General features: G+C 45.1%; 1 protein-coding gene across 3 annotated transcripts in view; it reads left to right on the top strand.

Annotated features, from left to right (window-relative positions):
• Eml1 (EMAP like 1) overlaps nucleotides 1-21,999 on the top strand; it is a 188,418-nt gene that overhangs the window by 137,218 nt on the left and 29,201 nt on the right. For 2 of the 3 annotated variants that reach the window (XM_017796224.2, XM_008825631.3), the window contains exons 4-7: nucleotides 4,753-4,884; nucleotides 16,536-16,564; nucleotides 17,258-17,308; nucleotides 19,441-19,570. In XM_017796224.2, the coding sequence (XP_017651713.1) occupies nucleotides 4,753-4,884; nucleotides 16,536-16,564; nucleotides 17,258-17,308; nucleotides 19,441-19,570 (342 nt within the window). The remainder of the gene's footprint in view (nucleotides 1-4,752; nucleotides 4,885-16,535; nucleotides 16,565-17,257; nucleotides 17,309-19,440; nucleotides 19,571-21,999) is intronic. The other variant, XM_017796225.2, reaches the window with a different exon arrangement.

Below are 21,999 nucleotides of genomic sequence, written 5' to 3'. Positions count from 1 at the left end.
TATTTATTATTTAGTGTATGTGTGTATTGCCTGCATGTAGGTAAGTACACCTGTGTCGTGCAATGTCCACGGAGGTCAGAAGAGGCTGTCGGATCCCCTGGGACTGGAGTTACGGACAGTTGTTAGCTGCCATTTGGGTGCTGGGATTCGAACCTAGGTCTTCTGCAAGAACAACCAGTGTTCTTAACCACTGAGCCATCTCTCCAGCCCCCAGGACAATAGTAACTTTTAAAGTTTAACATTTTAATGCAAATGTGGGCTTGACAAACGTCTTGAAAGAGCTGTGATGGATTATACTGAGCTGTGTAGACAAAACATGACGCCTTTCCATTCTGATGTTAGCATCTTGTAATTTACCAAAGCTTATCAGAATACTTTCCCACACTTTTCACCTGATCCTCATGTTCCTTCTGTTCTTCCACATGAGCAAAATAGCTCTGCCTAGATAAACTTCAAGGTGAAGTGAGTTTAGGTGTTCTCTGTAACCCTAGCTCCTCCTCCCAGCACAGTGGCTTAATGGCTTAATGGCCTTATCTAGGGCCTCAAATGTGGCTTAAGTCATGCAGCTGTAATATTTGCTGGCATATATTGGATTTGTAGAAACCCAACAAGTCCTGGTGTTCTTCTGTGTGCACAGGGAAGATAATTCCTTTGATAGTCCCTGATGGAGACTGAGATGGCTAGTAGAGAGGGCGTGGGCCACAGCCATCAACCCAGACACTTTTGGAACCTCAGACAAATTGCTGCCTATCCCTCAATTTGTTTCCAATTTGTTTGCCAAGGACAATGATATTTTGGCAGAGAGTGTGTGAAGTTTAAATGAAATAATCAACGTAAGATGCAGAACTCTCAGTTCCTGTTAAACAGCCACTGCTTTTCCCCTCACTGACACCCTATCACCTCTTCCAGGCACCAGGCTGAGTTTTCATTTGAAAATTGGTTAGTGTTTGCCATGGTTGAAAAATAATAGTCACAGCCTCTCTGCTTTGTAAGGTGTTTTATACAGTTCTTGTAATTGCCGTGAACTTGCCATGAACTCCCACAAGCACGCTGCAGGGATGACACTCTGGGCCACTTTCTGCAACTGCAGAGTCTCCCAGGGCCCTTCCAGCTGGTCCCATGGAAGAGCTTCCGAGTCTGCACTGTACTTGGCAGAGATGATGTGCGTGCGAGCTACATCAGCTGCTGTTTTTATCACGGGAAGATGGTGAACTCCAGGCAGAAAGGTTTCTATGATCTTTAAACTGTAATCCTGGATTTCAGAAAAGTCATGTTGTCCTAAACTGTGTAATTTTCTTGTCCCCAAATTGAACATTCTAAAAAAAAAGCAAACCACACACTGACCTTCAGGCACACCCATTCAGACTCCACTTGTGAGAGGCTAGTGATGCAAATTCAAAGCTTCTTCAGTCACCAGAAGGGCTGTAGAGCATGTGTGAAAATGATCCTGGTCCTGCTCACTTTGAGTACATGTGCTCACTCTGAGTACGGGATAATCTTTCAAAAGCCAGCAGCATATTAAGTGGTTTTTACAAACATGCCAAGAGGTTATTACCAAGATGATTAGAAGTTACCAAGGAAAAGGGCCAAGGGCTGGTCTCAGGAAGGAATAGGCTGAGGAAGGCTGGGCTGATAGGAATACACTGAGAAGAAGGGGACCGAGAGCGCAGCGGGTGCCTGTGCAGGGGGCACCCATGGTTTCACTCAGCCATGGAGCTCAGCCACGGCTGTCTTAGTCCCTTAGCTCCTGTGCACTCCTTTATGAGACTGGTTGCTTATCTCTTCCCTCCATGGGGCGTGCCCCTTTACCTCCTGAGATGCCCTAACTTCCTCCCTTTTCTTTGTGCCCTGCCACTGGCTTTCTGCCCTGTCTCTGCCACCCGCTGCCACAGTAGCTCCCTAACCTGAAGGATCACTTTTCCCTGAGGACTCCTCTCATTTTCCTGTCTCCTTCCTTGCTGCCTCACCTGGTGACCTCCTCGACATTGGTGGTCCTTCAGTGGACCCCAGATGGACAGTCCTGTCCCAAGACACAGCAGGAGTAGCATACTTGCATGGACACCTGCCATCTCTTGGGCTCCATGTGTCCAGTCAAGCCCAGCACCTCTTCCCCTGGCCCCCAGAGTACCCCAACTTCCTTCTTACAGATAAGCAAATGTGACAACAGAACAGCTGGACCCTGCTCTAGGGTCAAAGGATGAGATGTCATTACATACCCATTTATTTCATCTTGTCTTGTCTGTATGAGGCTCTGTAAAGTATGCAAATGTGATGACCTGATAAGATCTCTAAGTCGGTCTATTAGGAAGGAACTCACAGGGAGGCTTGTAGCAGTCACATGCTGTCTCAGGAGCTTGGGCTGCTATACCACAGTACCACAGGCCACACAAGTCTGTGGCTGAGAAGCCACAGGAAAGGAAGTAGGTATTTGTGGTTTGGGGGCTGGAGTCATCCAGCAGGCTTCATGCACCAGGTTCTGTGAAGACCACCTCTCTGTCACCTACTGTCACTTCTCACTGTGTCCTTATGTGGTGAACAGAGATGAGAGGGCTCTTAGGGGCCCCTTTATGAGGGCATTAACCACACTGTAAGGACTCCTCCCTCTTGATCTAATTACTTCCCTCTAAGAACTGTGACATGGAGTTGAGAACCAGGGTTTCAACAGATGAAGATTGGAGGACATGACCTTCATTCCATTGGATACTTTGGGAGGGTCTCTCAGACTTCACCTTTCTTTGGTTCTGCCTTGGGCCTGTGGGTTTCGCATATATTGAGGGCCCTTGCCTACACCACAGCTTCTTACACAACCTCATATTGGGTCACATAACTAAATAAAGGGGTCATGAAAAATTTGGCAAGAATAAAAGATTTCTGAACAGCCAACATCCAAAAATTACTTCAAAATCAAATGCACAGTGAATCCAAGATGTTCCTGGTGGTGTTCACCCATGCTGCATCCTGTGACATCACGGCAGCCTTGGTTCTGAACACACAAAGTACACACTTTCCCCTTTGTATGCTGTCACACCACTCAGTGCCAACAACGCTCCCTGAAACACCTCAGATTCAACACTATTGAATGCAGTGGACTGCAGTGTTTTTGTGAACACACAAAGCTTCCTGCTCTTACAGAAACATGATGGTTTACATGGGAAAAAGATTTTCTTTTGCTGTCATTCCTCAGCATGTTAGTATATAATAACACATCTTTGGATTCTATTGTGTTAGAATGTTTAATTTTAAAAATTGCTGTTTGGCTCAACAATATGGTTGCCTAAACAAGACCTAGATAATGACACCAGTTGGTGTGCTAAGAGGGATGAGGGAAATTTTACAAGGTTCCACCTCTAAATGACATGCTATAGGCAGTTGATGGCTGAGGAAAGATGGAGAGTCAGGGGCCTGGAGAGATGCTTAGCGGTTAAGAGCCTGTTCTTGCAGAAGACCCCAGTCTGAATCCCTGTACCCACACATGGTGTGTAACAGCAATCCATAACTACAGTTCCAGTGGATCCAACACCCACTTCTATTCTCCTCGGACATTGCATGACATGAGTGCACTTACATGCAGTTAATACACTCATACACATTAAATAAAAATAAGTAAATATTTTTAAAATTTAAAAATTAAATTGCTGCTTGGGGCTGGAGAGATGGCTCAGTGGCTAAGAGCACTTTTTGTTCTTACAGAGGGAGGACCCAAATTGGGTTCCCAGGACTCACACCAGGCAGGTGACAACTGCCTGTAACTCCAGCTCTAGGGAATCCAATACCCTCTTCTGGCTTCCACAGGCACTGCACTCACATATGCACATACCCATAATTAAAAATAATGGTATTTTAAAAATTTCTGTTTGAGTTGCTGACTTGAGTTTCATAAATCACTAAATTAATTTTGGCTTAGGATTAGAATAGAATTTCCAACAAGTTCTGATATGGCCTAGACCTATTTCTGCCATTTTGTACTACATGTTTATGTGAAGTGGAGTTTTCACATTGAAAATATAATCAAGGGGCTGGAGAGATGGGTCAGTGGTTAGAGCACTGAGTGTTCTTGCAGAGGACCCAAGTTCCATTCTCAGCACCCACATGGTGGCTAACAACCATCCGTTACTCTGTTGGTTCTGTGGAATCAAGCTGAGTGTTTACATGGGCACCGGCTGAAATAAAGGCCTTATGCTTGTGGTGGAAACTTCTGCCATTACCTGTGGCATCCCATCTGCATTTTTCTGAGGGGCGCTGAGTTCTCCAATATCTGTACTATTGGCAAGTGGGTTTGCCTCTGTTGTGGGCTATCTTGGGTATCACTGGGTGGTCAGCAGCCTCTCTGGCTTCTACCTACCACATGTCAGTGGCAGCCCCCGAGTTGTGGCCATCAGAAACACCTCCCAGTGTTGCCGAATGTTTTCTGGGGAGTCAGCATCACCCCTGATTAAGTGCCACTGGTCTGGACTGAAGCATCCTCCAGGGCAGGTTCTTGTCCTTCAAGGCTCTCGTACAGTGTACTGGGTGCGTGCGGGTAGTCTTTGATTCACTTTCCTCCATGACTCTGAACTCTACTGCATGCCTCAGTCACAAAAGCAGTGCACAGAGGCTTGGATTCCAATATACATTGTGGGGGTGTTTTGATTTCTATAGTCAGGATTTTGAAACCCTTCTGTCTTTCATATGTCCATGAAGCAGTGTGTACCCTCCATATATTCAGGATAGTCAATGTCGGCTTCATTCTCCTCTGGTCTGTCCTCCCTGTAGCATCAATCGGACCAGCTCTTCTGAGCGAGTGTCTCCTGGTGGCCGGAGAGAGAGCTCTGGGGACTCCAAAGGAAGTCGGAACCGCACAGGCTCCACCAGCAGTTCCTCCAGTGGCAAGAAGAACAGTGAGAGGTAAGGGTCTCCTGCTGGCTGGACCTTCAGCTTTCGTTACCCTCATCCTGAGATACAAGACAGACCATCCCTCCATCTCTTGCATGCAGACAAACTGAACTCCTGTGCAAGGACCAGGCCTTCTGAGATCATGTTAATTTGCAGGACAGCTGGTAGTCATAGGCCACATAAACTGTGGTCCAGATAAGCATTTTCTAAGAAATTGCTTAGTTACCAAGTCTGCGGAGTCTGGGAAGAGGATCTCATTTCCCAAGTGGAGTACCTTCCATCTCTAGACACTTCCCCATATTAGGCTTGAGATTAAGTTTACTAGAATGCTTGAAACTCATCAACAATATTTTCTGAAATGGAATGGAATGGGTCGAAAGTTGTAATTTTACACTCACTCGAAGACTATTTTTAATAGTGAGCTCACACTAGAAATACAAACCATTTTGCTTTCTGGTTTCATGACCTACACTTACTCCCAACTTTGAAGTTTTTATGAGTTTAGTTTACAATGGATATGATAAATATCTGTGAAACTTATAGTAGCATTCTACTCAGGAAAGCTACTTTTTGGCCTTTTAACAGCTTGTTTTAGGAATGTGTTAGGTAGATGAGGTCAGTTTTTCTGTGCGTATCTGCGTAGCGTGTGCCTTAGTCTAACTTTTGGAACATGGCACATTGGTTTTATTCTCTCTGTTTAGTGAATCTGTTCAGAGGCTGAACTTGTTTCTTTTCAGATTAGTCAGAACACAGTCAGTTCCAGACCACAGACTGTAAAGGTTCCAAGTTTATAAATCTGTGGTGATTCAGTTCTGTAAAGGATGCTTGAACTCATCTTCAGTTTTATCTCCCAAAGGGATCTTCTGTAGGAAAAAAAAAATCCAGACACCTCTCAGCGCACAGCAAGTCAAGTCCATAGTCAGCTAACAATTTCAGAAACCAGGGACACTGACATCTAACTTACAGAATTAGTGCTTCTTGTGGAAGATTATGCTAATAGGATGGTAAGACCTTGACAGTGAGGTCATGTGGGGGGTAACCCCCTCACCACCCCCAGGGCCACCTCCTCACCAGGTCTGTGAATTGAAATTCCAGGTGAGCTTGGCACTCACCTGAAATGTCTAGAACTTGGCAGATCTTCTGAGCATCTGATTTTTATTAAGAATTTCCAGAAAGACTCTACATTGTGTAAACTCCAGATCTGCTTTATCTTTTAAATCCCATGGCTTTGGTTAATGTGCAGGGTAAATGTTTCCACAAAAGATATTTACAAAAGGATTTTTGAGAAATGCCACAGGATGTAATTTTGGTTTGGAAATGAGGGAATGGGAATGTTTGCAAATCATTTTCTAAAAATAACCCTGGCCACTGAAAGTGTCCACTTAAAACCAAACCCTCCATTTCATTAGAATGGAGGGACTACCCAGGCCAGCCTGCCTCAACTGCTGGGGCAGCAGCACCTGAGGGGGGTCTCAGAGAGAGCCATTGCTCCCCACTGGTACTAGCAAACACTTTGGGGGTCCCACAGAGATAGCAGTTAAGAAACAGCAGGAGCGATGGGGTCAGACTGGCAATATGGGCACTGCTTGACCCAGTTCCTGCCTCCTCATCCCCCTCCCACATGAGCAGCCCAGGCCTGGGGCTTGTACCATATGGATCCTGAGGCTTACTGAGGAAGCATACCTCAAGATATAGGCAGGTGCAGAGAAAGGCCTAGGGAGGGCCCTGTGTGTGCTTTTCTGCCATGACTGTATACCGTGAAGACAGGCTGGCTCCTCTCACCCACTACGGTTCTGAGTTCCAGTGGGTCCACTTAGGTGGCTGCCGCACATCTGAAAATATTTGCCTGTTTAGCTCCTGACTGAATGGGAAGGAAACGGAAAGATCTGGGCTATAAACCAGCAGCTCTGCCTTTGCTTCTGCAAGCCATGGCTTTTCCTCTGTGAATTCAGGATTTTTAGGCCTGGCTCTTTTGACTCTTAAAAATGCACCATGTAGGAGGAAAATACCCCACAGGAAGTGCTTGGCAGTCAGTAAATGGTTATCTATGCTGGAGTGGCAGAGCCTGGGAAATAATCCATGACTTCCTCCTATCCAGGTTGAGGGTATTTGATATCTCGTGTAGTCAGTCTTCTCTTTGATTTGACAGGTTTAATAACATTTGTATAACTGGACCAGGCCATTAAGTACAACCTAGATTTTGACACAGTCTAACTATGGTTCAGGGAAAAAGAACTATGACCCAACCCCATGATCTTCCCAGCTGCCAGCTAGACAACCTGTGCTGCGTTGATCCACAGACGAAGGGATTCCTGGCCGCCATGACTGGAGGTCCTTCCCCTTCCTCTCAGGACAATATTTTATGTGTGGGGGGTGGAGTTGGGGGGGAGCACTGGCCTCACCTGGAGAGCTTTGGCTCTGCCCTGACACAACTTCTCACACAATATTTTAACTTGTGTCAATTGCATATCAATAGCCAAAAAGCTCACAGTGTGCCTTGTCTCATGTGTCAAAGGTGTTATTGGCACAGAAGGCACTTTTGCACACATTGGAAGAAGATTCTCTTTACTCAAGGAAAAGAATTCCACGTGTGTTTTCCTCAGCAGTAAGGGGCACAAATACAAAGCTATTCTGTGTAAACCCTGTGATTCTTACTATTGAACAAAGAATAAATGTTGATTGAGTCCTAAGCATTTTCTAAAATATACCACTTTAAATAATCATATTTCTTGTTAAAAACAATATTCTTTATGATGGCTTCAGTCTTCTTGCTCCTGTATCTCATTTTCTTTAGAGATGATCAGTGAGTCTGACAGTCTTTTTTGTGTCTTGGTAGAATATTGATCTTCATCTTAGACTTTTTAACATTTTAAAATACTTTGCTTCTAACTAGCCTCAGAATTTTAACAGCATTTAATCTCTGCGCTGACAAAGCTTCTATTAAAGCCGAAAGCAATATAGAGCAATGTAATATTTTACTTTATGTAATATTCATGGAAAATGAACATTAATAATTACATAATGATTCATGTCACCATGAAGTACTTATTAAATTTAAATAGGGAGTTAACAATAACATCCTGAGAGAAAACGTGTCATGTAGCCAGAACACTAATCCAGTAAAGAATTCTTTTAATTTTAAAAGTTTTATATCAGGCAGGGAAATGGCTTCTTATTTATAAGCACAGTTTATATTAGCTGTTGCTAGATTGACAAAGTGTTTCAATTTTTACACCACCCTTTGAAATTCTGAGGAGAGCAGGTATGTTAACTTCATAACAACATACTATATTTCTGACTAAAAATTGTTGCATAGGCTGCTTTTGTAAAAATAACTGTTTAAACTATCTGTTGGAAACTTTGTCGTGAAACACTTGTACATAGCACATCTTTGGAGTCAACAAGTTTAAAGGGGGAAAAAAGTCAAAATAATGAAGTTCTTCACAAATGAAAAATGTTCCCTCCAGTGTAGTGCCATTGTACTGCACAGACTTACCCTCTGGATGGTTTCTGAAGTGCCTTTTGCTTAACATCCCAGAATTATGATAGAAACCTTCATCCTCAGGTTCAAAGGCTCCCTGACTTCTCCTGAGCCCGGGCAACCATGCCTTTCCACCCTGTCTCTTATTTTCCAAACAGTATATTTTTCCTGTCTTTTAGAGTTAGATTATTTAGTACACAAGTTACCTGTTTTAGGAAATCCAGAAGTGCGAACAGATGAGGCGAAAGTCCCCTACAGTATCAGCACTCTGAGGACTCACAGCCAACACTCTCACATTTCCAGCCAGATTTTTTTTCTAGGGCACCCTATGGGCAGCATGTTTTGTCTTGACATCACTGGCTTGTCCATATGCCTTGTCATTCCCTCTTCGGTTTGCTGTCTAAGCACACGTCTGTGCCAGCACAGAGTCCGGGTATTTCAGATGCCAGTCCTCACACATTCAGCCAAGTGTGCAATGTGCTTGCTTTACATGGACATTTAGGTAGCAACCGGGTTTTCTTTATAACATGCACACACACACACACACACACACACACACACACATGTGTGTGTGATGTGTAATTCTTGGGAGCTGTAACACTGTGTGTGGGAGAGATGTTTCTACACATCAGGCCAGAGCTTCTGCTCTCTGATACCAGCACACCGCCGTAAAATGTTCACAGGTGCAAAGCGTTCCCCAAGATGCAATACGCTGTTTTTGCTATGTAATCTGAACATCCCTACCAGTCAGCTATACGTATGTGCACATGAGTGAGTGTGTGTGTGTGTGTGTGTGTGTGTGTATTTGGGGAGCTTTCTTTTTAAAAAAATATTTTATTTATTTTTATTTTATGTGTGCATGTGTATTGCCTGCATGTAGGTTCTTAACTGCTGAGCCATCTCTCCAGCCCCTCTTTCTTCTTCTTCCTCTTCTTCTTCTCTTCTTCTTTCTTCTTTCTTCTTTTTTAACAGGGTCTCACTAATGTGTTTCAGATTCACTTTGACCTTTCTACATAGCCTAGCTGGCCTGGCACTCACAATCTTCTGACCTCAGCCTTCCAAGCGCTGAGATTTCAGGCGTGCACTACCATGCCCAGCCCCAACGAGGTTTTCCTAAACTAGTCAGACCAGTCCAGCAGTTAGAACAATGCCAAGACACATAGTAGGTGCTCAGCAAACATTAGTTGAGCAAATATGCTTATTCCACTTGAGATAAAAGAAGGTTAAAATTACAGAGCCTTATGGCCACAGCCAATAGCTCTGCCATTTTTTGTTATGTGAGTTTAAATTACTTAATGTTTTTGGGGGGATTTTCTCAGTAGCATAAAAATATATCTCCCATGGGCTGGAGAGATGGCTCAGCGGTTAAGAACACTGACTGTTCTTGCAGAAGACCCAGGTTTGATTCCCAGCATCCAACACGGCAGCTAACAACTGTCTGTAACTCCAGTTCCAGGGGATCCAACAGCCTCTTCTGTCCTCTGTGGGCATTGCACAACACAGGTGCACTTACCTACAGGCAGGCAATACATGCATACACATAAAATAGAAATAATATTTTTTAAAAAATATATCTCCTTCATGACGTCGTAAGCGTTAAATAAGACCCTGAGTCATATCCTCCGCACTGGGCTGGACTGCCATCCGCACCTGCAGCTATGATTGCCGTCATCCACAGTCCATGGCAGAATGGATGCATATGTAATGACTTGCTTCCAGTCTCCTGTCTACAACTTGCACGGTCCAGGGCCGAACCACTTCCAGGGTGGGCCTTCCCACCTCAGTTGTCCCAGCTAAGACAATCCCTCCAGACCAACTTTTCCTAGATGATCCCATTTGAAACTGTCTTCCTTGGACATTCTGGATTATGTCAACTTGATTGTGTCAAGGTATAATCATGCGGACATTTTAGAACTCCCCTGCTCTCGCTCCAACCTGAAAAGAGAGAGCTGAGGCACTCTCAAAATATTCATCACCTTACCCTTCTAGTCCCACAAGACTGCTTCACTTAGGCCCGCTACACGCAGCACAACATGAGGCAGGGTGGGAAATGGAACGGGCCCACACGAGAAGAGTCATCTTCCTAGGATACATTAATCACAAAATATCAGACTAGGATGGGCTTCCTTAGTTTCCATAAGACTCAGCACAAACCAGTGGGGAAAATGGGGAAAGGTTTAGACAGGCAGTTCACTAAGAAACACAGACAGCTCATGAATTAATGAAAAGGTGATCAAACCATCTTACAGATCTCAGTAAGAAGGCTTCGTTAAACTCATAGGTCACTCTGAGTCACCTCCCTGTACTTACAGAGTGGCTGTGATCTTCCCTCACGTATAGTTGGTGCTGAGGAGTTTGGAGAGGGGGATGACAGTGTTTGGCTGGTCTCCAACTTATCCTGCAGGGCTCAGCCAGAGGGCCTCTTGTCTAACCCCCATCTGAAGGGGATTCTTTTCAGAAAGCCAGTAACTGTGGCTGAGTGCCTGTGACCCTCCTCCCTTCCCCATCCACCCCACCTGTGCCCTCCCTTGGACTCTGGGAGGGCAGAAGCCATGTCCCTTCTCAGTCTCTGACCCTGCAGCACTTTGCACAGTGCCAGCACTCAGAAACTGTTCAGTAAGCATTTGCTAAATGAATGAAATTACATAAAAACTATGACTATTTAAGAACTTGATAAAGAGTGCCACCTAGAGGTTGATTTTTACCACCATGTTGTGCTGGAGTCATGAAGTGGGTCCCTTGTCTCTGAAAGTATGGTTTTCCTCTTCAAGCCTTGGAGCCTCTAACCTCTTAGCACATTTAAAGTAATTGGTGTTGACATCCTTTGGTTGTTTTGTTTGCTTGCTTGTTTGTTTGTTTGTTTGGATGGTTGGTTGGTTTTCGTTCTTTTTGAGATAAAGTCTCCCTGTAGCCCCAACTGGCCTCGAACTTACTATGTAGACCGGGCTGGACTTGAACTCACAAAGATCCGCCTGCCTCTGCCTCCTGCGTGCTGGGACTAAAGGTGTGTGCCACCACACCCAGCTATTTTGGTTTTTTGACTGTTAGTAGAGAGCTGGGAAAACACATGTAGGTTTTTGGTAGAATTGAATGGGCGGATATTAGTATTAGTTAGCACTGTGTGTGGGTGGGCCCTTTGTCATGTCTCACTTGGTCCTAAGATGGTTCTGTTCCCATTTTGTGGATGGACAAGGCAAAACTTACTGAGGGAAAGGTCTGTGTTCTGCAATTGTGCTACATAGTTTTGATTTAAATACAATTATTTTAGGACCACCTGATTGATGCCTTTCTAGTAGCCTTTGGCCTTGTCTTGCCTGTGCCTAGGAGGCATCGTTTCTTCCTGTAGAGCCCAAAAAGTCCTTGGGCTTCCCTGTACTGGGAGTTCAAATTCCTTTGTGGATTTCCTCTTTTTCAGTAGAACATTGTTCACAACTGCATATTTCCTTTTTAATTACTTTTATTTGTGTATGAGTGTTGTACCTGCATGTATGTAAGTTTACCCGTGTCATGCAATGCCCATGGAGGTCGGAAGAGGGCATTGGATCCCCTGGAACTGGAGTTACTGACAGTTGTTAGCCACCATGTGGGTGCTGGGAACCAAACCTGGGTCCTCTGCAAAAGTAACTGGTGCTCTTAACCACTGAGCCATGTCTCCAGTCCCAACAATACAACTGTGTTTTTCTCTGTGTGTATGGTGGGGGTGCACTCACCTGTGTGCACTTACGTGGAGGTCAGAGGTCAATGTCAGATGAGTTCCTCAATTGTCCTCCATCTTATTTTTTGAGACAAGGTCTCTCACTGAACCCAGAGCTCACTGATTGGCTAAGCTACCAGGACAGAGAGCCCCAAGGGTCCTCCTATCTCTGCCCCTACCCAGTGCCAGCTTTTTTGCATGGGTGCTGGGGATCTAAGTTCAGGTCCTCATACTTGTGTGGTATTTTACTGACTGCCCCACCCCTACCCCCCAGCCCCATAGCTGTCTCTATTTCTGGAAACTGTTCTGGTTTAGTTGTGTCCATGTTAGTAGCTTTTGCATTTTTGTACTTTTGTGATCAATATCACAATGAAAAGAATCCTTTTCCTGGCTTTTCATCTCCTGCCTGCCTTCAGCTGTAATCCTGGGAGGTTTGCCTTGCTGTCTTTTATTTTAGCTGTCCTTTTCCTGTCCTTACCCTGCCTGTGAGCTTAATATACATGTAACACGGAGTCAAGATTATAGCTTCTGCTGAGCACACAGATCACATCCTGACAGTGGAGACTAGCCAGGTGAGCCACAGAATCACAGCTATTACAAGTCTGCCACAGAGCTGAAGCCACCACGTAGCATACTGGGCTGCAACCAAACCAGAGGCAGGCTGCTCTCAGAGGACAGGACCCTCTCGGGGAGCAGGCCCCTCTCATGGACAGGCTTCTCTCAGGGGACAGGCCCCTCTCAGAGGACAGGCCCCTCTCGGGGAGTAGGCCCCTCTCCAGGAGCAGTCCCCCGTCAGGGAGCCAGGCCCTCTCAGGGCACAGGACCCTCTCATGGACAGATGCTCTTCTGGAGACAGGCCTCTGTCTGCCTGTTTGGTATGTTTGGTAGAGCAGCAGGAAGAAAAGAACATCAGACTAGACGGGAGCAGAGGACTCGTCCAAGGCTGAGCCTGGGCTGGGTGACAGGTCTGAATTCCTGGGGGCCCAGACAAAGGGGAATCTACACACACATTCCATTTCTGGAGACTGTCAAGGTGCGCACTCGATAGACTGGGTGCCAGGTGAGGATACCAAGAGAGCAGCTGCCCACCCCCCCAGGCCCTGAGTGCCAGGTGGCAGTGCCCTCTGATAGGTGCTGGGAAGACCAGAAGTGAGCAGGATCCTATGTTCATGGGCTTTCTGCCCAGTGAAGAAGCCAAATAAAACACAGAGCTAAAAGTGCTGTGGCCAAAATGACTCAGGGTGGGGGAGTAGGGAGTATGGGAAGCGGGGCTTGAGGGAAGGCCTTGGTGTTGGCTGGAGATCTGAGAAGGCCTCACAGGAAGTGACTGTGAGCACAGTCCCAAGCAGTGGCCATGTGTCTTCAGCAGGCCGATGTCCAGGAAGAGGGGCAGGGAGCACACTGGAGTGTACCAGGAAGTCCATGGATGGGGCTGCAGAGAGGCTGGAACATGTAGCCGAGGGCCCCAGGGGAAACTCAGGCCTTGGGGTTGAAGGGCTAAGTGCGGCTTTTATAGCTGTGTTTTCAATGAGGGCTCAGAGTTTAGAAAAGAACCCCGACAACAGATTTTGCTTCTTACATTTGAGCCGGGCTTGGGCCACTGTGCAAGCGCCGCACCATCTCCCACTCCACACATGCATACGGTGACCTGGACACCAAGGCTGACCGTATGTAATGCTATTGACACAGCATGGCTGAAGGGAGAGTTTCACTCAAGGTAGTTTTCATTGTGTTAAAGTTAAGGAGAAAGGGAGATATTAAGGGCTAGGGAGGTGGCTCCGTTGGTAAAGCACCTGCCATGCAAGCATGAGGACCTCAGATCGGATCCCCAGAACCCACATAAGAAACTGGGCACAGTGATGCTGTGCCTGTAACCCCAGCACTGGGGCAGAAACAGGCAGATTCCTGAAACTCACGGCCAGCCTAGCCAAATTGCCAGCCTAGCCAAATCCATGAGCTTCAGGTTCAGGGAAAGACCCTGTCTCAATAAATAAATAAATAAATAAATAAATAAATACCCGGGTATGGTGACACTCACCTTTAATTCCAGCACTAAGAGGCAGAGGCAGGTGAATCTGTGAGATTGAGACCAGCCTGGTTTACATAGCAAGTTCCAGATCAGCTGGGGCTACAGAGAGGCCCTACCTCAAAACAACCAACCAACCAAGCAAATAAATAAATCCAGGAAAGATATCCAGCATCTACCTCTGGCCTCTGTACACCCGCATACACACAGCTACAAGAACAAGTATATACATCCCATATAGTGCACGTGCGAATGCACACACACATTTTTTAAAAAGAAGATATTAGGACTATACCTGCTTAGTTTTTTAACGTAAACAATTGTGCTTTGGGGAGCATTTGAGGAAGATGATAAGATCAATATTCCTTGCGGCTATCATTTTATTTCTTCTGTCTCATTTCATATCACAGGAGAGAGTCGGGAAAGTGGGGCAATGCCAGGGAAACAGCACCTCTCTCCCAGGCTGAGATTCAAGTAGTGGCTTATACCCCTGCTGTCCTCTGTCTGTTTTGTGTTGCTCTAATCCAGCCTCTGGATCATGGGGCACCCTTGACCTACTTATCTTTCAGCGATCTCAGCACCACTGCATTGGACTCAGCATCCAGTGAATGGACCTAAAGGTCTAATCACAGCAGCATCTCTGCTCTGTCTCCCCACCAGTGGCTATCCTGCCTGTCCCTCACCTAGAGGTGACTCAGTGGGAAGAAGTGGCCCCAAAGCAACAGCCTCCTCTCCTTTTTCATCTGGTGACATCCCCCTGCCCCCGGAAGTTTTGCTTGTGTAAATTTTGCCCTAGAAGTGACCTTGGTTCATCTGAGCACTTTCCTTCAACCCTTTGGGGCTTGGCTTTCAGGTGTGCAGTTGCAGATGGTCTCTGTCTGCTGAGTGGTAGGCACCCAGGATGGCTGGGCTCAGCAGCGGCATCCTCATATCTCCTATGTGAAAGCTTCTGTCTCGGACTCAGAAGAGTCACCACCCAGGAGTTGTGCTTGACCCGCAAGGTCTTTCTGCTAATGTTGAAATTTTAATTAGCATACGTAGTATTAGGTTTCATTATGGCATTTTCAAACAAAATTTGTTTTTATTGATAGTCCCCTCCCTTCCCCCTCCCCCCTCCCCTCTTGTGCCTCTCCATCCCCACGGCCTCTTTTCTTCTCTCATGCCACCTGTGTGTTGTTGCCCTCTTCCCCACATCATCTCTCATGGTCTCCTTTCCAGTTCCATACCCTGTACCCACGCTTACCCCACTTACGCACATGCATACAGACATTGAAGGCTGGGATCCCTATATGAAAGAGCACATGTGATGCTTGGCTTGCTGAGAATGGGTCACCTCACTTAATATGATATTTTCCAGATCCATCCATTTTCCTGCACACTTCATAATTTCATTTTTCTTTACAGCTGCATAAAATGCCATTGTGCATGTACCACATTTTCAGCATCTATTCTTCTGTTGATGGGCATCTAGGCTGGTTCCTTATCCTTGCTATCGTGGCTAGAGCAGCAATAAACGTGGATGTGCAAGCATCTGTCAGGGGAATTGGACCTGCTCATTTTAAAATAGTTCCTTAAGGGGCTGGAGAGATGGCTCAGCGGTTGAGAGCACTGACTCCTCTTGCAGAGGATCCGGGTTTGATTTCCAGAACCCACATGGCAGCTAGAACCGTCCTTAACTCCAGTTCCAGGGGAATTCAAAGCCCTCTTCTGACGTCTGCAGCATTGCATGACACAGGTGCACTCACATACATGTAGGCAATACACTCATACACATAAAATAAAAATAATAATAATAAATAAAATATTTTTTAAAAATTTCCTTAAGTCTGTCAGAGAGTATAGGAAAGAAAAACCTTTTTACATATTCACCAGGGCCATTCTTACCTAGATTAACCAAAGTCCCTCCCCCAGCCCATATTTACTCTCCTTAAAAGCACAACTTTGGTGAAAAACAGGGCTGCAATCTCATGCACTTAGTTTTGAGCGTTTCCATTTCTGCATGGTCCTTTTGCAATGAAATCAGCCCTTTTCCCTTATCAGTGTGTATTGTCCGCACAGTGTTGCAGTGGATGAGATGAAACATGCCAGGTGCCCTTCAAAACCTGCTATGGGGTCTGGGGAGATGACTCAGTGGGTAAAGCATTTGCAGTGTATGAGGACTGGAGTTCAGAGCCTCTTGGACCCACATAAAAGCCAGGTGGGCAGGGAGGCTGCCTATAATCCCAGAGTGGGAGGTGGAGGCAGGGCCTCTCCAGAGCAAGCTGGCTAGCAAAACTACAAACCAGCTCTGGGTTCGGTGAGAGCCCTGCCTCACATGTAAGGTAGAGAGCAACTGAGGAAAACCAATGCATGAACATGTACACATATGTGCTCACACACATTCAGACATATACACATACATGCACACATATCACATACATATATACATGCAAATAAATACTGTTTTTGGTTTATTTTCACAGCAAACCCAAGGAGCCTTCATTCAGTGCAGGTAAGTTCTGGTCTCATCTTGCAGGAAGGGGAGGTGGCTAATAAATTGGATCTTGACTAATGTGAAAATACAAAGTAGTGACCTCAGTGCCTGCCCATGGTGCCCAGAGAGCAGCTCTGCTGTTTGTGAGCACCAGGTAGTCACTGGCAGCTCAGATAACAGTAAAAATGCTCAGTAAACAGTCATATAGACCAGATCCCTACCTGCCCCTCCTCAGACCCACGTAGAACAAAGTAAGTGCTGGAGTAGAATGCGGCACCATGCTGCGCCCAAACTTCCACAGGAAAGATGCCCTTTGCCTCGAAGCCCTTTCCCTGCTTTCTCACCTCCTATGTACTTCTAAAGGAAAATTTTCTCCTCCATCAAGTTCTATAACTTTGTTTGAAATAGTTGCTCTTTTTCTGCCTGTGGTTTCCTAAACTGCAAACTAATACTTCCTAGATACCTTTCCACGTAGCTCTTTAACTTCATCTTTATAGGGCAGTGTATAACTGGTTAAATTCATCTGGTTTTAAGTTTCCCAGTTTTTCCCCTTATATTCAAAATTAAGATATAAACACCGTTCTGTATTTAGCAGCCTGTGCGTTAGTATTCATTTCATGTCCCTGAAATGTCCCCTTGTCCCTGGAGGGCAGGGTAGCACCCCAGCAGACAGGCCACCACACTCGCAGTATCCACCATCTCTTTGTCTAGCCCTTCAGTCTCCGAAATCCCAAGGGAAGCGCCGGGTGACACACTGCAAAGGTAGGCGGCACTTCCCAGCTCTCTGTGCAAGGCTGCTTCCCCGGCTCGAGACCGTTTTCATACAGGCAGAGCCCTCCTCGTATGAAGATGTTTCTGCCATCTGGCCTACATTAAAAGCACCCCTGAGTGTTCACTTGGATGGACTTTAACACACGGCTGTGGTTTGGATCATGACCAAATTGGCTAATTCTAGGAATTCTTAAAGACTCTGAAGAGAGCTAGAGGGTGTCCCCTGGATGTCCACTGTTTGGCATGAATTCCTGCACTGCTGGCCTCTCCCCACTAGCACCTTTGAGTTGGGTGATTGTGTGTTGTGCTCCTAACATGTCTGAAAACAGCATTGCCCTCCCTTGCTGTACTGTATTTTAGATGTGGAACCATCAAGTTATAGTCTGCAATAGCGTAAGGCCTAGTCAGCAATTTAGATCGGTGCAGTAAATAAGCCTCAGCCCTGGGGATTCTTTACCAGAGTATGACAACTGCATACTCCAGTAGACTGTCCAAACACACTGTCTTTACCCATGATGGGCTCCCCATGTTTTGTGGAAATACCCTTATATAAATGGTACTCCTTGCCTGTACTCTGAGCACCCTGGCAGAGTTGATTCACGTCTTACAAAGAGAGTTGATAGATTAGAAAAGGAAGAAGTTCAGAAGAGAACAGGTGTAGCTGAGATTCAAAGGGAAGATAGGGCATAAAGTACCAGGAGACCCTTCTGACCAGAGAGGAGAGCCCTTGTGGGGTGGTTGTAGCAGACGAGATCAGATGAGCCCAGCAGGCCAGTTAGGACTGCAGGACCTGGAGATGAGCAGGTGAAGGACATTGTAAGGATGAAGCATCAGATGGATCCCAGGCTGGGACCTTGAGGTTTGGCAGCTGTACACAGGGTGACTCAAGGGAGCACTAAGTCTGCAGCGATGGCAACCGTAGACGGACTGGTCCCAGTGCAGCCAGGGAGGACAGTACCCATGCAGAGATCATCCCAACGCTTAGCGGGTACAGTGTATGTAGGGATGAGTACCTTCATGGTTCTTACTTCAAAGTCAAGCTTCATTAAGCATAGAGTCAAGAGTGTGGCACGTGCATCGAGACCCAATGCGCACACGCATGATAACAGATGCTGCTGCATGTGGCCTTGTTTGAAAATCCTTAGGAATTAGACTTACAAAACCAATTGCAATGATAGTATTTACAGTACTGTGATTACATCATGACTTTTCCTCACCAGTTTCTTCTCTAAGGTGATTCTCTGGTGAGTTTGGTGTAGATGTTGCTACTGGTTGCCCTTGCCCAGTTTTGATACCATTGATTCTGGGTTTTTCAATCTGCAGGAGCAGCTGAATGGACAGTCTTGACTCTGAACTTACCAGGAGCTCATGAGACACAGTCTTTATTCTTGTTAGAGCTTCAAACTCTAGGCAGAACACCCTAAGCTGGTTTGTTTTTAAGGCACAGAGGTTGCCCTACTTTGACCCTATAGTTTATTAAAATATCAAAAGTTCTTTTAATAGAAAAATTCATTCTAGAAAACTCTGCCTCCTGATTGATAGTCTCCCCCCAGCCCTTGTGTTGGGCCTTCTTTCCATTTCTGTCTTCTCGCTAAGTGTTTTCTTTTTAATGCGTCCTTGCGTGTATCCCACTGATTAACATTCTTTGCATTTGAGAAAATTGTCCAATGTACAAGATGCGTGAAGATACGTTTTTTTTTTCAGTCTGATGAAATTGATTTGGATATTGAAAGATATTTCATAAATTTTGATAATGAGATTGTAGATACATTGGACTCAATAAAAGAAGTGGATTTCTGGAGTTATTTGTAATTCTTCATGGTACATTTTCCTCTCCTAATGATGAAGTGTGCACGCTAAGATATCATAGGAAGTGACAGTTGGAACCAGCCTCATGCCTTTCACGATTTCTTAAGTGAGAAGACTGTCAAAAATAATGATGTGAACTTTTGTTTCAAGGCATTTGATTTTGTGTGTTAGCTCCCCCCCTCCCCAGAACACTAACTGAGGACGGAAGGGTAGAAAGGTCACCACTTGTGTGACACAGGCTAGTGACGCTGACATTTGTTTTCAGGCCCACTGGATGCTGAAGTGTCTTGCTGACATCTTTGTTCTTTTTGTAGAAGAAGGCTATGTAAAAATGTTCCTTCGTGGACGTCCTGTCACCATGTACATGCCCAAAGATCAAGTGGATTCTTACAATTTGGAAACAAAAGTAGAACTGCCAAGCAAGCGACTGAAGCTGGAATGGGTGTATCCTTTATCCTGTACCAGGGCCTCATGCCAGGCTGCCAGTGCACAAGTGGCTGGAGTCTAGTGGTAAATCTCACAAAAGTGAAATGAAATATGTTACTGTTACTTTTTAAAAATATTTTATTTATTATTTTTATTTTATGTGTATGTGTATATTGCCTGCATGTTGGTAAGTGCACCCGTGTCGTGCAATGCCTGCAGAGGACAAAGAGGCTGTCAGATCCCCTGGAACTGGAGTTATGGACAGTTTGCACCCGTGTCGTGCAATACCTGCAGAGGTCAGAAGAGGCTGTTGGATCCCCTGGGACTGGAGTTACAGACAGTTGTGAGCTGCCATGTGGGTGCTGGGATTTGAACCCAGGTCTTCTGCAAGAACAACCAGTGTTCTTAACTGCTGAGCCATCTCTCCAGCCCCATACCTTCATCTTTTTAAAAAATTTGTTTTTATGTGTATAAGTGTTTTGCCTCCATGTAGGTACATGCACCGGTGTGTGCAATGCCCAAGGTGGCCAGAAGAGGGCATCAGATCCCATGGAACTGGAGTTACAAACCATTGTTAGCTACCATGTGGGTACTGAGAATTGAACCTGGGTTCTCTGCTAGAGCAGCCAGTGCTCTTAACCACTGAGCAATCTCTCCAATCCCACCCATCATCTTGAAGATAAAATATTGCAATGTTGGGGCCTGGGGAGATGGCTCAGTGGTTAAGAACACTGACTGCCCTTGTAGAAGACCTGGGTTCAAATTCCAGCACCCACATGGCAGCCAACATCCATCCAAATCTCCAGTTCCAGGGGACCTGACTGCCTCTTCTGTCCTCCACTCTTCAGGCACTGTATGACACGGGCACACGTACATATACATGCAAACACAACACTCATACACATAAAATATGTATGTAGCCCAGGCTTTAACTCACAGCAGTCTTTCTGCCTCAGCCTCCTCCTGAGTATTGGGGTTACAGGTAGGAGCCACTATGCCTAGCAAGAGTAGAGTATTTGTTTACAAAACTATCATAGCTTTCCATCTCCAGATGGAAAGGCCAAGAGCTTTACATTGTCATAGTGAGAGGAAAAAGCAAGCTTACAAATGAAAAAAATAGTAGTACCAAAAGCTAAACTAAGCCATGTTGGCAATAAGTTTTTAAACCCAAAGAAAGTAGGGTACTCTGAAAGGAAGGACTAGCACTTTCCCTTTAAACCAAGCAGGAACTTGGCCAACCTTCTGAACCCAGGTTCAAGGTCACCATTGAATGACTAAAGAGGTAGTAGAAGAAAATGAATGCCCAGAGCTAAATGGAAATTGTGAGAGAGCCAGAAAAGTAAGTTGAAGTGGGATAGGTATGCAAACTGCTTTAAAGAAAAGGAAAATTACACCAAAATGTAGGTCAACAAAACCTGAACCTACTGACCAAGAGACATTCTTGAAACCAAGCTGCCAGAGGCTCCACAGTAAAAAGTTTAGAAATGTGAGGTTCTGATGAAAACAGCTGGAAGTCAAGAAGACAGCTGGGGAAAGGAACGAGGTGATTTGTTAGCCCATCTGATTCAGTGTATTCATGCTTATGTAGACGAAGGCCTAAGGGCACCTTTCAGTCTGTGAAGATCTTACCCCCAAATATAGACTGAGTGCCTGCCACTTGTTGCTCAGTGTCAGGCACTGAAGACAAATCCCAAGATGTTGATTTAGATTGAAGCCGGCAAAATGTCATCGACAAGAGTTAGTATTTGAGGTTATGAAGTCATATCTTGGAAATAATTTTAAAAGCTATCACGTACCAAAATTACACTTTTTCTTCTGGTTTTTCCGATTGATGTGTCATAGGTGTTTACTTGCACCTGCTCTGGAATCTGTTATGGCACATGTAACCGAAAGGATTCAGCTCTTCTGTACATCAAGTTTGTTAAATCCAATCTGGAAAATATCATTCAGGGAATATTTCCCATTTGTAATTAGAAGACATGAAACAGTAAAACTTGCTCCAAATGAATGTGGGGTTTTTTGTTTGTTTGTTTGTTTGTTTTGGACAGTTTATTTTCTTATGCCTAAGTTCAATTTGTTTTTCTCTCAGACTAGTTTTCAACATTTGGAAGTATATATGTTAAAATTTAATGCCGGGCCAGCAAGATGGCTCAGTGGGTATGGATGCCTTCTGCCAAGCCTGATCACCTCAGTTCAATCACTGGGACCCACACAGTGGAAAGAGAGAACTCCCACAAGTTGTCCTCTGACTTCCACATGTCTGCTGTGGTAGCTGTGTGCCACATACACGTAAATAAAATGTAATCAAAATTACAAAAAAATAAACACTGACAGCTATCCCTAAAAAGCTAGGGGAAGAGAACCAGTTCTTTTAAACTTTGATATGTCATTTGTACTCTTTGCAAATACTTTTATAATGTGCTTGCAAATTTCTTAAAATATTTTAT

Source organism: Nannospalax galili, unplaced genomic scaffold, assembly GCF_000622305.1.
Source record: "Nannospalax galili isolate Female #2095 unplaced genomic scaffold, S.galili_v1.0 scaffold188, whole genome shotgun sequence".
In the NCBI taxonomy this organism is placed as follows: Eukaryota; Metazoa; Chordata; class Mammalia; order Rodentia; family Spalacidae; genus Nannospalax; species Nannospalax galili.
The sequence above is the reverse complement of the archived record's forward strand: the minus strand, read 5'-3'. Positions and strand labels throughout refer to the sequence as shown.